The sequence below is a fragment of the Diorhabda carinulata genome, chromosome 6 (genome assembly GCF_026250575.1).
Source record: "Diorhabda carinulata isolate Delta chromosome 6, icDioCari1.1, whole genome shotgun sequence".
Classification (NCBI taxonomy): domain Eukaryota; kingdom Metazoa; phylum Arthropoda; class Insecta; order Coleoptera; family Chrysomelidae; genus Diorhabda; species Diorhabda carinulata.
The window spans coordinates 21,919,806-21,935,585 of NC_079465.1; the positions used below are offsets into that span (position 1 = coordinate 21,919,806).

Genomic DNA, 15,780 nt, shown 5'->3' on the forward strand with positions numbered 1-15,780 from the left:
GTGTTACCATATCTTAAAATTCAAGTAACACCCTCATATAAGTTTTTACGTAATAATGAATAGACTTTCAAGATCGCAAAAAATGTAGCAAATAGAGATAATTTAACATGACATATTTAAAACTCGTAATGCCGTTAGATAAGATTCGAAAAAAAAAATCCAACCGGAAACAAATCTTGAACAAGAAACAACGTTTTCATCACAAATATTCCATAAAACATATCCGCATTCAAACAACTATGGAATGCATTTCCGTTAAGAGTTTTTCTTTAATGACATTAGTATGGACGTTTAAATGGATATTCGCAAATCAATCACTTGAAATCATGAACTTGAAATATCTGGTGAAGTAAACGATGTTCATAAACTATAGAATAGAGTTCTGAACAATTCCTTCTTAACTTTGAAGCTAATCAAGATTTCCCTTCAACTATTTTGAGCAAGATCCAAGTCTGAACTGAAAACCAAGCTCCACTTTATCACGATCATCCTTCATCCTGCTGTACGCATCTTCAGCATGAGGATACACCCTCCGGATATATCACAAGTAGCTCCAAACCCATCAGAGGCAAGTAGTAAACACCTCTTGGTACATCCAGTAGATCCACCAAAAGTTGAAGCAAAAGAAGACATAGAAATCATTAACGATATCACTAGGAGAAGATTGCAATAGCTGATGCTCTACACCAAGCTTCTAAACCTGAGAAAACAATTTGACCACGACCAGGAGCAGAAGATTAAAAGAAAAATAACAAAGCGTGAAGACTTGGAGAAACTCGAATAAGGGCAGCCGTAGCGAATGAAAATACTCTTCAGAGGTAATAAGGAATAGAAGAAAAAAATAATGAAATTGATGACACTATCACTAAACTGAGAAAAACGTAGAAAAATTAACAATAAAGAAAACTGTGGATGAGATCGGAGGAACTTTGAGAAGTGTTTTTGGAGAGAGGTGGATTTGGAGTGGAGTGTGGGTTAAGGGGATGGAATACAGAAAGTTTATTGCACTGAAATTGAAGAAGTATAAATTATTGTAGCGCCCGTACTAAATGAAATATTCAGTTGTATCAGTAAAGCACCTTTTCACTTTCATTTTCTATACAAACATTGAATTATTGAATAATCAGGTATAAACTACTTAAAGTTTAATGGAGCACAGGTCGGAACGAAGCGAAGCTTTATCAATAATTGAAGATTCAGATAAATCAATTCACAAATAATATGAAATGAAAATATTAGCTACGGGACAAAAAACGATGAGTTTTTGGTATAAAGTAGCTTCAATTGTATCAATTTTCATAACCTAACCTAACCTAACCGCTGGCAGTAGAACTGATCTGATGTAGTCAACTACTTCTGTTAGGTTAGGTTAGGTTAGGTTAGGTGTTGGTGAAACGTCAAAAGCGAGACATCATCGATAACACCCGAGGGACAAAGTTCATTAAATAGTACTTGATGATCATGGTATTAGAGTTAGATATACAGGAATAGTACGAATCATTGCAATTAGGTAGGTAAAAAAAGAAATTGCAAAAAATCGACGGCATTTAGAAGAGAAGAAAGTACTTTTCCATTAGGGCCTTACCATGAGTAAAACGAATTCCACTTCAAATGATCGAAATAATGGTAAAGAACCAGTGGAAGATTATGGAAAAGAAATTGATACCAATAATAATGACGAAAGAGAAAATACCGAAAAACTAGATAAAGAAAAAGTGAATGATAGATCAAATGAAAAAGATTGGAGATGAGGAAAGAAGTGGAATGGAATAATTAGCAAGAAAGGACAAAGTACAAAATGAAGAAGAGAAAAAAAGAATACAGCTTGCCTGTCTAAATACAAAGATTGCTATTTAAGTTATGAGATATGCCAACACAGTTGTGAATATGTCAAATCTGACATTTCCATTATAAAGTTTGACATTTTTAATGGTCTAGTTGAATTGAATCGTGGATATTTTCGTGCGATTATTTTCTATGAGTTTCGACGTGGATTAAACCAACAGCTATATTCCGATCAACTCGCTTCGACTTTTGGTAATGAAGCGCCATCTCGAACCACCGTGTCTCACTGGTTTTTGTATTTCAATCGTGGTCGCAATTCACTACTAGATGAGTGTCGTGGAAGTCGTTCAAAATCGGATGTTGTGCCAAAAAACATCGATGCTGTGCGTATACTGATATTGCAAGAACGTCATTTGACATATCGTGAGATCGAGGCGTATTTTGGGCATTAGTTCAACTCGCAAACATGAACATTTGGTTGTCAAAAAAATTTGTTTGCGTTGGATACCGTATAATTTGGCAATCGCTCAAAAAGGTGAGCCCTACAGCTCAACTCTAAGGGGTCGCTTTTTTTTATTTTAGTTCACGCAATTTATTACAAAAAACCATTTGATATTCTCCTGCAATCAAGGGAACGTTGAACTTTTTGTGTTTAGCCCTATATTGAACCTCTGGTAATGACTTACGAGGTCAACAAGTCCAAGAAACGACTACAAACTTAATATAATCTTCCTCTAGTGATTTGTTGAGGTTTTTTAAAAATATCTGCTTATTCAGAAGACTTTCCAAATCTATAGCTGAGTTTCTTGGAAATCGGGAATTCCTTGACTTGTGCAAACAAGGCAACTTCGAACTTTTTGTGTTTAGCCCCATATTCAACCTCTCGTAATGGCTTATCATAATTTCTTAAAATTTTTACCCCAATTGATAGTCAGTATTATATTTTTATGGATTATAATTTTCAAAAATTGTTGTCAATATGTAGTTTAGATGGCAGCAGTCATTATAAATAAAAATAGCGACCCCTTATAGTTGAGCTACAGGGCTCAACTTTGATGACGATTTTTTTCATATTAAATAGAAACATTTTAGATGGTTAGAGTTGAAAATTAAATTTTCTCAAACACCCTAAATTAGAAATGAAGCCCGAATCTAAACAAATATCGACTTCTATCTTTTAAAAACAGCCAAATTCAACAAAAATTGTTCGGAATAACTAGAGATGTCCCCACCATTCCATTAATAGAACAACGTAGAACTCTCAATTCTTAATGGTACACCAGAACCGTCAAAACATCGAATTGATGGTCATCCACCGTATAATCCTAATGTAACACGCGCAGATAAAAAATTGCGAGGTTTACGTTTTTCTATACCTAGAGAAGCGTTTGATACGTTCCAATCTCAAAATTTTATTAGCTACCCTCGTATATTCATAATTTTTCACATTCTCGTCGATTTTTACGATGATCGAATCGTACCGATTGATACGTTTTATTGTTATTACTATTTAACACTCTCTTCGGTATTTATTCGTATTAGATCTTCTACTAAAGAAAATAACTGTTTCAAATTAACTTGATTGAGGTGAAAATGGCGATACGTATCCCGTTTCTTGTTTTCAGACAGTGACGTGTATTATAAAACACTAATTTAACTTTTAATGGGATACGTAAATTTTTACTGATCACTCGGTAGCAAATTGCTTGGAAATCAACATATTTAGTTAATTAAATACGTCAATTTGAATATTGAATTTTGATTTCTATGATTTTTACAGGCATTAATAATATCAAAAATCACCGGAAATCTTAATTATTTCCCAGACGATAAGTATTCGAAAGCTCTGAAAATATATTAAAGTTAGTACACTTTGGTGTTTCATTGCCACGTTCCCAATTTATATATATATATATATATATATATATATATATATATATATATATATATATATATATATATAGTGTGTCGCATTTAAAATCCATCTCAATTGTCAAGTCAAGTCAATTGTCGAGAATCCGCAATTTTCTACAGATTTAACCACCGAAGATTTGATGATTTTACGTTAGGGAAAAAAGCTACTCAAAGTTTGAACTCATAGCTTTGGTCAGAAAAAAAGAAACTAAACGCAAAAATGACAATATTTCAACGTATGGATGGCAACTGACTGATAAACAAGAGAAGAAGAGAGAAGCTATGGAAATGGACCATTTGATCTAGAAGGATATCTAAAACAAAGCAAGAAAATATACGACGAAGAACAAGTCGAGTATACACGACCTCAAAGAGAATACAGACCAAACAACTTCTCTGATACGGATATGTGATGAGGATGAAACAGAGAAGAAGACAAAGAAGACCCCCAATGACCTAGAAGGAAGGCATTGAACAGACCATGAAAGACAGAGCTGTCCAAGAAAACAAGTGGGTAGATAGATCGAAAAGTGTAGGGGATACGCCAAAGAAAACTGTATATATTGATTCTCGCTACGATACTGGAGAACCCAGTGTTAACAGCTGATCCATCAATCCCACTCCTTTAAAAAAGTCTGCCAAAGATCTTCCTCTTCTATTTCAAACGCTTCTAGGTGCAGTGCTCTGGAACTCTGTAGTGAGAGTGAATGTGGATAAAGGTGCAAAAAAACCTCACGCCGCATTATCTGCTAAGTTTAGCATCCTCAGGTGTTTGTTGAAGCGACGAAGCCCCGATAGGACTTCTGTTAGTATTCGTAGATACATTAAGCAGATCTCTGGTTATAGTTTCCTAGGAAAGTCTTTACCTGTCTCAATAATTCATTTTGTTCCTTCTCCCCTACTTTTCCAGTAGTTTTTCCATTGTTCTGTAGCTGATACCACAGAAGGGTTCAAGTCCCATGAAAAAATTGTCTCAAACGATTTTGAATTTTATGATATTGGAGCTTAAAGCTCTAATAGCTGCTTGGTTCTTAGACAGGATGATGATCTCTAGATTGAGTTGAACAATTGCATAAATTTCTGCTTGAAAAATGCTTGCTGAGTGTGGTAAATCAGTGGTGATTTCTTTCCGGATAGATTAGAAATTCTGAGAAAATACCATAAAAAAATGATATACAACGCGTTTTAATTACGACTCTATGTAGACCACCTCCATAAGTTGAATGTTGACCACTTCGTAGTGAGTTGTAACTTCAGCACTGATGTCTCCTTGAGTTTGCTTTCCCCCCTTTTGTTCTACAACAACTTTTTAGTAATTTCTTTATCAGTCAATCAGCTTTATCTGAACATAACTCGCCCTCTTGTCATCGAAAACCCAATCTTTAAAGGCATTATTCAGTTCATTACATAGCTCAAATTCTGGCATGAATGATCATGAAAGCGCAAACCTATGGTTCTGCATTGGCATCAACAACAGCTGGAATAAAGTTACTTCACAATTAATCAATGAAGCTGGATTTGTTGCAGCTACAGCATTTGTACAATATGTTGTGCAGCACTTATCTTCCATAGATCTATAAGTTAGTAACATGTATTGAACCAGACCCAATGAGATGCTTCCTGCGCCTAAATACAGCGAGGAATTTGAGATACAAGAAATGGACGTCATAGAAGATGTTCAAAGTGATGACGAAACTAAAAATTACTGAACGAAAACTAATAATCACTTAGGATCTACTGTATTCACGAATTTTTCATTTAAAACAGTTGGAGAAAAATAAATAAAACGTGCTTCATAAAACCTATTTTCTTTATTTTTGTCGATAAATCCATAAATTCAGTTTGTTGTGATTCTTAACCTTTACTGATGGTTAAAAAAAGACTATTATATGCTGTTATTCAACATATTTTAATCTTAATATTTTAATAAAAACTCCAATTGAGACTGTTTCTTCGTTATAAACAGTAAAATATTGGGTAGCAAAGTTTAGACGAGACTGTACGATCTGCGAAGACCAGCAGCCCAGTAGTCAGCCAAATGAGGTTATGACTCCAGAAATGTTGAAGAAAATCCACTGGATGATCGTCGACTGAAAGTGTGAGAGCTAGAAGACATAGTAGGCGTTTTAAAACGTGCAGTACATCGCATATCAACTTAAAATTGGACATGAAAGAGCTGCGTGCAAGATGGGTGCAGCATTTGCTCACAATGGAACAAAAAAAGCGTCGTTAAGACGTTTCCATCGAGTATTTGACAAGGTTTGACAAGGTCCACTATTCTATCTGCAGGCAAGGTCATGGAGTCGGTTTTTTTGAATGCGCGTGGAATTATTTTCATTGATTATCTTGAAAAAGAAAAAACTATCAACGTCGAGTGTTATGGGAGCTTATTGCAACGTTTGAGCGAAGAAATCAAGCAAAACCGCCGCATTTGGCTAAGAAACTGAACTTATTGAACATCGCTGGGAAACGTGTATGGAGCTAAAACGAGTTTACATTGAAAAATAAATCCATTTTTTACCATTCTCGAATATTACTCAATTACAACAAGTTTCCATATTATCTTCTGCCGAATTTACACCATTCTAGTAAATTAGTTCCGTGTTTAATAAACTATGACGGAACTGATAACATTTTCCATTAGAGTTTCCATTCGAAATGAGACATCCCTGATAACTAAATTATGGGTTTAAATAGTCAAAATTGACGCTTGAAATGGGGAACAAATCAAGAACGATTCGTTTTCGTGATAGCTCGTCGGTGAGCTTTAATAATAATCTATATCCTAACAGAAATCTATCAATGAATTAGTAAAGAAGTTTAACGAATTCATTTACTTTATTTATTATTTAATTTATAAAGAAATTGTTGGTTATGCTATGGGACTATCATTATCAAATGTTATAGCATGATAAGTAATTGAAGATCTTGACGAAACTGTCTTAATTCTTTTTAGGTTGTGCATTACTGCTGTACCAAAAAATCTAATGAAAAACTTAAATCAAAAATTCAATTCTCGTCATAAAAAACTTCGTTGTTGATATGGCATTATATAAAATTAACAATAAACTTCAATTCATGTCATAAAAAAGATCATTAAGTATAAGTTTGACTGATCCTAAATTTAGATGCTTAGTTTTTAAAAAGCAAAAGCTGCATTAAAATAAATTCGTGGAATTATTTCAATTAATATGATATTGAAATAAGTTTTCATCAAACTAAAATCGAAAACATCCCAAAAAAGAAAGCAAATATAATAGATATTAGGTACCTTGTAATGGTTGTGAGATTTGACATATGACAAACATCTCAGTATTTAGAAAATAGATTAAAAAGTCATCAACACGATAAATAACAAAAACTGCATTTACGAACCATAAAATATCAAAAAGAAAATTCAATAATTTTTAAAACGGAATCAAATATACGGAAAAAGGAATTTTTAGAAATGTTTTTGATTAAAATATATGGTTTTATTTCATAAAAATTTGATAGACTTAAAGAAAAGTCGAAGCGTCAAATTGTATTTTTCTTTCAAAAATTATTACAAAAAAAACTAATATGAAAACAGAAGAGACATAAAATCAAAAACATTTAGATGCATTAATAAAATGTATCATCACTCAACCCCCCTTTCAATTTAAATCTTTCGAGGGGGTGAGTTACGTACATAAATATTAAAGAAAAATGTGTACCCCTCAACATATTTGTTCTAGTTTTATTTTCTCTACCTATTTACCTATTTGAAGTAAATTTATCTGACACGCACCATTTAATGAAAAAATTAGAATGCAATTTTTCGCATCTACAGTGCGTCACGTAATTATTTTTGCTCACTAATAACACATTAAAATAATAACAAATATATATACGAGTAATATGAGTATCTATTTTGTAATAAAAGCAATAGTTTAATTAGTATACAAGGTGTCCCTATTTAGAAATATGACACTCTTATTTCTTGATTGTTGATCTGCTACACCACCCGATTCAACCCCTATAGACTTAAACAATAAAAAATCTGCAAAGAAACATCTTATTATATTATATTATAAATATTCAAGACGTTAGATACAACATCAACCAAAGGAGACAATTATCCAGAGCATTGGAGGAAGCCACTGTCCAATTCTGATGGATATCTCTCTATAAAGTAAAACTTTATAAAGTTAAGAAACGAGGAAAAGTCGCTAGGAAATATATCTGCTGATTAGAGTGGGTGTTTCGTACGAATCTCTCAATTCGTTTTGCTTTTATATAAATAAATGCTAACATCTTCAGGTCGAGGTCGAAAACTTTTAAAACAACTCTCGTAAAGGCAATAAAAATGTATAGAAAGATGAAGAACGTGCAGACTGGGATGTGCCAACTCTTCACTTTAATACCCGCCATAAAATTTCAATTTCTGTTACAATATTCAAACTCGTGATCGTGGTTGTCTTGAATATTAGACAACTCGTGACGGAAGATTATGCAGCTCGAGATTTGAGTTATGAAATGAGTATATATAGGAAATTGGTTCCACAATATTTTAACCTAACCCACCTTTTTCGCCACTGGCGCATGTGGAATCGTTCTTAGCGAACATAATCTCACATGCGCTAACTGTGCGCTAACTATGCGCTTCTCCCTAAACTAAAATCTACGTTAAAATGTCTACCTAAAAAAAATTAAAAACTTTACAACATCCACGTATACAGGACTACCACACTCGTTAAATAAATAAATAAATGGGTATATAAATTAATTAATTAATTAATCAATCAATGAATAAATGAATAAATAAATAAATAAAAGAATGAATGCATGAATAAATGAATGAATGAATTTAAAATATAAGATTCTATCAAAAAATAGTTCTTTTAGAAAAACAGTCCAATATGGTTAATTTCTCCTATAAAAGAAGAAAAATTTTCGTAAAATAAATCTAAATTGTGTCGAGTAACGCGTTGCGATTAAATACATGCGTTGAAACGAGTTGATTTTAGTAAATTTTTTTTGTTTCAGGACCCAGAAAACTGTTCGGAGGCTACCGCATCACCCCTAGATACTGCAAATCCTCCCGGCCACCTTCGGAACCATTAGAAGGACCGAACATATGTATGTTCAATCACGAATGCAGACAAAAGAACGGTATAGTGGTAGGAGCTTGTATGGACGGTTTTTTATTCGGCGCTTGTTGTCAACTTCCCAAAGGGATATCAATTGGTGATTATTTAGAAGATGATAACGTTCCTCAATACGTAATAGGAAATGGATTGGTTACTAAAACACCTAATACCACTCCTATAGATATAACTTCTCTAGGTGTATCGCAAATAGCGGAATCTCTATTAAACAACGGACTACTTCCTACTGCGATAGATAACGAAGTCGTGCAGATAAATCAAAATCAAAAATTTTCTACTACAGGTGTAACACATCCCCAAGCACCAGACACAATAATCGTAAGTCAAGAAGATAACAATATCAATCCGGATTATTTTAAGCCCACTACTCAACCAGCCGACGATAGAAGAACTACCGTAAGAACCGCTCAATATCCGAATACTCCAATTTTAGCCCTCTCCATCTCCAATGCTCCTATAGAGTATACTACCGTATCCGGTTTCAGTAAACCCATGTTTAAACCCAAACCTACAACTCCCAACGATAATAATTATGTTAGAATACCAACAATCACTCACAACAGTCCTAAACCAAATGTAACAGAAGATTATGATTCCGTTGTTAACATCATACAAGTAATTAACGGTAACGTTAGTAATCGACCGACGCTAGCTACTCCATCTACTCCAAAACCTCCAAGTACTTCTTATATTTTCAGTACTACTATACCTCCGAAACCTACAACTTCAAAAAGAAGAACTACTACTAAAAAAACTACATTTTCGAGTTCTACTAAAACAACTTACGCAGTTTCACCAACAGCTTTTATAACTTCCGTTAAACCCCCGTCGACTTCTTATGTATACAGTTCGACGCCACCACCGAGGCGTCCACCACCGAGGCGTCCACCGCCAACGCTCGATTCGAATATATACAGCAGTAGCTCCACACCAGCACCGACTATAATAGTTCTAGCACCGGTTACTGAAGGAATTGTACCCCAACAATATCCATCGACGTTACAAAGACCAACGGCTCTTCCACAAAGAAAACCGGCTAGTAGTAAACCAATTCACCACGTTACCATAAATCAACACGTTACTCAAAATATCTACAGCTCCACGGAACCGCCACCGGCGTCTTTCGCTTCCCCGACGGTTCTTATAACACCTAAACCTAATATACCGTTCAAACCATCGGAATCATCGGATACCGTCGAGGTCGGAACTATACCGTCTGCGTCTGATGATAACATCAATTTCCCGCCGGTTAGAAATCCCAATTTGAACATGTCCAATATTCCTTCTTTGAACGAAAACGACATAACCACTCCAGTTTTTATCGAGGACGAAGCTTTAAACGCCAACGTTGAATCTTTCGTTAACAAGATAATTGAAGGATTACAAGAACCCTTCAACGGTTTAAAAGATGTTGTTTATAACAGGAAAAATTCGACTGTTTTATCTGTTGGAAGTACTACGACGAAGAAGCCTCTAAAGCAAAGTAACGCCACTAAAAAACCGGTTATTACCACGACATCGAGGCCTGTTAACATCAAAGTTACCACCACACAGAAACTTATAACTACGACTAATAAAAAAACAGGAAATAGGAAAACTACGATAGTTACTACGACTAAACCGGTTAAAGTAACCAATAAGTCCAAACCGACGAAGAAACCTTCCAGTACAACGCAGAGTTTTATTGAACCAACTAGTGACACTATAGTAGTCGATAGCGAGGATTATCGAACAGGTAAGTTTTATATTTACACTAAATCACCAGGAAAACGTTATTTTGTCATACAAACTTTTTTTTTGTCCAATAAGTGTACTATAAGTGAGTAGGGATGTACTTGAATCGAAAACCTTGTAGACAACGAAATTGTCCTTTATTTTAGTTAATAAATAATTCTTCATTAAAGTAACGAATATTCAGTGTTGGATAAAAGCATTTTTACTATTGAAAAGAAGTACGGCCTTCGAATTACCTTGCCTAACATAAAGATGGCGGTAGTTGTTTAAAGACGCCACAATGTTTAGTATTTAGTTAGCAGCCATCATTAGTGAACGTTTTCATAGAAGCTGATCTAGATTCTACTCTGGGTGACACTCCTCCTTCGTTATCAACGGTGAAATATTGCGTAGTATGGTTTCGACGAGACTGTACGACCTGCGAAGACCAGCAACGCAGTGGTTGATCAAATAACAGAAATAAACGTACCGAAAACAACTTCAGGATCACAATATATTACGAAATAATTTACCAGGTGGAAGGAGATATTACAGTACGTGGAAACACCCAGAAAAGACTGACTGTTCAAAAGAAACTCAAAAAGGAAACCAATTAGAAATAGTACGACAAGAACACGGACTTCACATGAGAAGTCCATCTATACCAAAACAGAAAATACTGGTTGTCGCGATTTGAAAGGAAAAAATGAGAGAGAAAAAAGAGTGGATGAAAAAGGTATTCAAATTAAAAAACTACTCTATATTACAACAGAAATAAATAGAAAGGAAAATACGGATTGATTTGACGTGGAAATATGATCAGAACATCTATACAAAACGCTTGAATCTACAGGGTTATTTGAAATGATGAACCCAAAGTACAAATAAAAAATTTTTATACCAATGAAAAGAGGAAGTTTTTTTTAACGTATTACAAGTGTTCGATGTGGCCTCAAATATCTAACTACATCTTTTCTCTGGTCGTAGCAGTTCTGGTGCTGCAACTGGAGCCTCTCTCGAATCCAGACTCCTCCTAAATCCTCTAAATCCAAAAGAATTTTATTGAAATTTTGTAGTAGATAATTTCCAAGAATATTTTCAGCTAATTATTCTTTTTTGGAAGTGGGATGCCATTCGGTTGGGTTCTAAATTTAGTTAAAACCATTTGAAGCCTCTAAATATTTTCGTTCTTTAATAATTTGATTCTAAAATATTTGTTATTTCAGAATGTGGTGTGCGCCCTTTGCACAGATCATCGAAAATAGTAGGCGGTAAAGGGGCGGTTTTCGGTGAATTTCCCTGGCAAGTTTTAGTAAGAGAATCAACTTGGTTGGGTCTATTTACAAAAAACAAATGCGGAGGTGTACTGATAAGTCATAAATACGTCATGACGGCGGCCCATTGTCAACCTGGGTTCTTGGCCTCGCTCGTCGCGGTATTCGGAGAATTCGATATATCTGGAGATTTGGAACAAAAACGTCCCATCAGCAGAAACGTTAAAAGAGTCATAGTGCATAAGCAGTACGACGCTCAAACTTTCGAAAACGATTTGGCTTTGTTGGAATTGGAAAAACCCGTACAATTCGATCAGCATATCGGTGAGTAGAATAAAATTCCACCGCTACATGATTCTTTTCGACGTTAGTTAGTTTCTAACGGCGCCTGTCAAAATTTTACAAAATCTAACAATCAGATTTGTTATAATAGACAAATAATTGAAGAAACCGACAAAAAGTTACAAAAATATTATTCTAAAATCAATATTACATTGAATTAACCCCGTACATTCAAATTATAATAATTAAAGAGGTATAATCATTAAATAGCATGAAAAAATCTGTACTAAGGAATGTTTTCTCTAGAAAACCGAAAGCGTTTGCTCCTAATTTTTCTCATTATATATTTTTTTAAAGAGATCGTGTCTAATTTGAACAAAAGCAATTTGTTTACGACCGTCACGGTCTAGAAAATAATATTTAAACTGTCACTTTTCTTTTAAAACTATTTAAAAATTGCAGATGACCATCAACCAAAACATAAAAAAAAACAGTGAAAGTTTTATACACGGTATAAATTGAAATAATTTTAAAATAAATGATAGAAAAAAACGACAAGACATTATTTGAAGAAATTTAACTGTATATACAATGTGTCCCAGGATAAATGAAATATTTACTAGGTCTGGCTATTAAATAACGAGACTGCTTACGAAAAACGGTTCAACAAACTCCCCTTCCCTCGCCACATACCTTTCCATACGTTTTTTCCATTGATCCAAGCAGTGCTGGAAGTCTTCTTTGGCGATGACCTTCAAGAGCTCTGCAATTAGTTCAACTTACAAAGGCAGTTACGACAAAAAATTATCGAAAAAAAGTGCGGCAAAATCAGCGGTTCCACAGTCATGGAACGTCCTTCGTATAGCCCTGATCTGACCCCGTCTTACTATATCTTGTTCTTAAAGCTGAAGGCCGAGTTAAGTGGTAAAAGTTTACCTTCAGTCTCTGAAGACGATAACTTGGTTATCGAAAAGCGCGTCAAACAGTGTAATTGTGAGTGTTGGTATAAACAGTGTGTTCATTGTGAATATCACCAATGGTTCCATAAATTCCAGAGGTAAAAGATTCGAAAGTGACGATGAAATTAAACAGTTGGCCTACGAACATTTTGAGTCTAAAGATGCATCATATTATTAAATCAAGAATTCAAGCTTTTTTTTTTAATCATAAACATTTAAGGAATTCAAAGTAGTAAGACCACGAGCCTAGAAAGTTGTACTAACAATAATCGCTGCGTCACAGCTGATTCATCTTTTTTTTTTCGTCAAGTGACACAAATTATGTACTTTCACTAAATTAATTCAAATTTGATTCGGATCATATCTCAGATCGACAAAAAATACCATATTGAACAGATTCAAACAAAAAAAAAAACATTTTTTAAACCACATTTCATTTAAAAACTAAAATTTTTTGGGTGAATGTTTATATAATTTGTATTTAAAAAATAATAGATGATAACAAAGTTAAAAAGCCTGAAATTTCGAAAACGGGAACACTCAAAATCACCTGCAATTTCGTACATACACTCAAATATATGTAAAATAAGTGTATCTGAAACGATTTTTAGCCTCTTGCAAGGGAAGGGAGTAAAAAATTTTTTTAATCTTGTTTAGTTTTCATATAGCCATTAACGTTTTCTCAAGATAGCTATAACTATTCCATCAGGTTAGGTTAGGTTAAGTTAGGTTAGGTTAGGTTAAGTTAGGTTAGGTTAGGTTAGGTTAGGTTAGATTAGGTTAAGTTAGGTTAAGTTAGGTTAAGTTAGGGTTAGGTTAGACAAAGCACAGCTGGACGCAATTCCTTTCCACATTCCGTTGGATCATAAAATGTACGAAGATAACTATGAACGTAACATCCGGCTAATCAAATCCACGTCGACCAAGCAAATCTTGTTCGTGTTAAGTGTACTTAACACGAACTTATATACTATTGTATACTTGTATACTATTCGGTATTAACAGTTCTTCACTTCAATACATTACTGGCTTCATTGGGCTCTATTACATTTCAACCATATTCCCAAAACTCGTCCACAAATGTGATTATTTAGATCTGGACCATGTCGAGGCTTCCGTAGACCTCTGGGGAATCACCTGAACCATTTTGAGAATCTATCTAACGATGGAAATTTGTGTGGACCCTTGTCGAGGCTTCCGCAGACCTCTGTGGAATCACCTGGACCACTTTGGGAATCTATCTAATGATGGAAATTTGTGTGGACCCTTGTCGAAGCTTCTGCAGACCCCTGGGGGTTCACCTGGACCACTTTGGGAATCTCACTAACGGTGGAAATTTGTGCGGACCCTTGTCGAGGCTTCCGCAGACCTCTGGGGGTCTGGACCACTTTGGGAATCATTGCTCTAATGGACGGGTCTAGTGCAACCAAAAACAGTAGCCACCATTTTCTTAGAAAATGGTACGTGAACGAACAACTTTAGTGGGATTAGGAACATCATTCTTTTTTGAGCTTCAATCAAATTATGAGGAATCTATCCAGAACTTATCTTTCTCATATATAAATGTTGTTGTAAAATCGATTTTATTCCAATCAGCGATATCCCCTCTATCTGACTGTAAATCACAAGCCGATTGTATTCTCTAATGGTGCTTCATTACCAAAGGTTGCACGAAATTTTCCACCCCTTTCAATAATCTCTCAATATTTTGATCTCTCCAACGTAAACATTCAATTTACGTTTCAGTTCCCATATGCCTCCCCCAGGATAACGAGGATTTCACCGGAAGAATGGCAACCGTAACCGGATGGGGTCGGTTGAAATATGGCGGTGGAGTACCTTCCGTTCTACAAGAAGTGCAAGTTCCGATAATGGAAAATCACGTATGTCAAGAAATGTTCAGAACCGCCGGTCATTCGAAAATTATATTAGAATCCTTTTTATGCGCAGGATACGCGAACGGACAAAAAGATTCCTGCGAGGTAAGTATATTTTAATCGTTTGTAGGCATTATCAGATATATTTATACTTATAGGGTGATTCAGGAGGTCCACTGGTCCTTCAACGTCCGGATGGAAGGTATCAACTCGCCGGAACGGTTTCGCACGGTATAAAATGCGCTGCGCCGTATTTACCAGGAGTTTATATGAGAACGCAATTTTTCAAACCATGGATAACGACTATAACAGGCGTCACATCGCCATAGAAACATACGCAGGGTTTTTAGGAAAATTTTACTCATTTCAAATACATTTTTATCAAAATTTCACATACAGGTATTGACGCACCATGTCAAGTTTATGAATCAGTATTTAGTCCAGCGATCGGGATCTAGTTTGACCAAGAGAACGTTGCTTGGTTCGTTACTAGTCATGGAATAAACGTGATCCTGATCTCGAATACAATATACGAGGTCTGACAATTGAATAATGAGACTGAAACTGTTTTAAACTACGCTAGGCAACAAAAAAAAACTATCAACTGTCAATTATCTTTGAATTTCTTCGTTATTTAGAACTGTTTGCACTTTCTTCAGCTCTGGAAAAGGCACACTTCTTACGAATGAGAGATTGTTTTCCTTTAACATCGATCGAGGCTTCTGTCAAGAAGAACCCATCCCAACAACCACATTCCAAAAGTAATTGGAGAAACAGAATGCAAAGAAAAATAAATTATGAAACATAGTTAATCGTCTTCTCTTCGTCTTTGAATCTTCGTTGAATC

The 15,780-nt window shown here is 34.9% G+C and overlaps 1 protein-coding gene across 1 annotated transcript; it reads left to right on the forward strand.

Moving 5' to 3' along the window:
- Window positions 1-5,312: 5,312 nt before the first annotated feature.
- LOC130895785 (serine protease filzig) lies at window positions 5,313-15,262 on the forward strand. The gene is made up of 5 exons (XM_057803334.1): window positions 5,313-5,382; window positions 8,707-10,563; window positions 11,768-12,139; window positions 14,803-15,038; window positions 15,092-15,262. Exons 1-5 carry the CDS (start codon window positions 5,313-5,315, stop codon window positions 15,260-15,262), a joined length of 2,706 nt encoding a protein of 901 aa, XP_057659317.1.
- The last annotated feature ends 518 nt before the right edge of the window (window positions 15,263-15,780 follow it).

Bases quoted from the DNA above. Each gene is read 5' to 3' on its own strand.
- LOC130895785 (XM_057803334.1), top strand. From the start codon at position 5,313: ATGCTTCCTGCGCCTAAATACAGCGAGGAATTTGAGATACAAGAAATG. The intron at 12,140-14,802 runs GTGAGTAGAATA...TTTACGTTTCAG, and splicing joins ACAATTCGATCAGCATATCG to TTCCCATATGCCTCCCCCAG. The intron at 15,039-15,091 runs GTAAGTATATTT...TTATACTTATAG, and splicing joins GACAAAAAGATTCCTGCGAG to GGTGATTCAGGAGGTCCACT.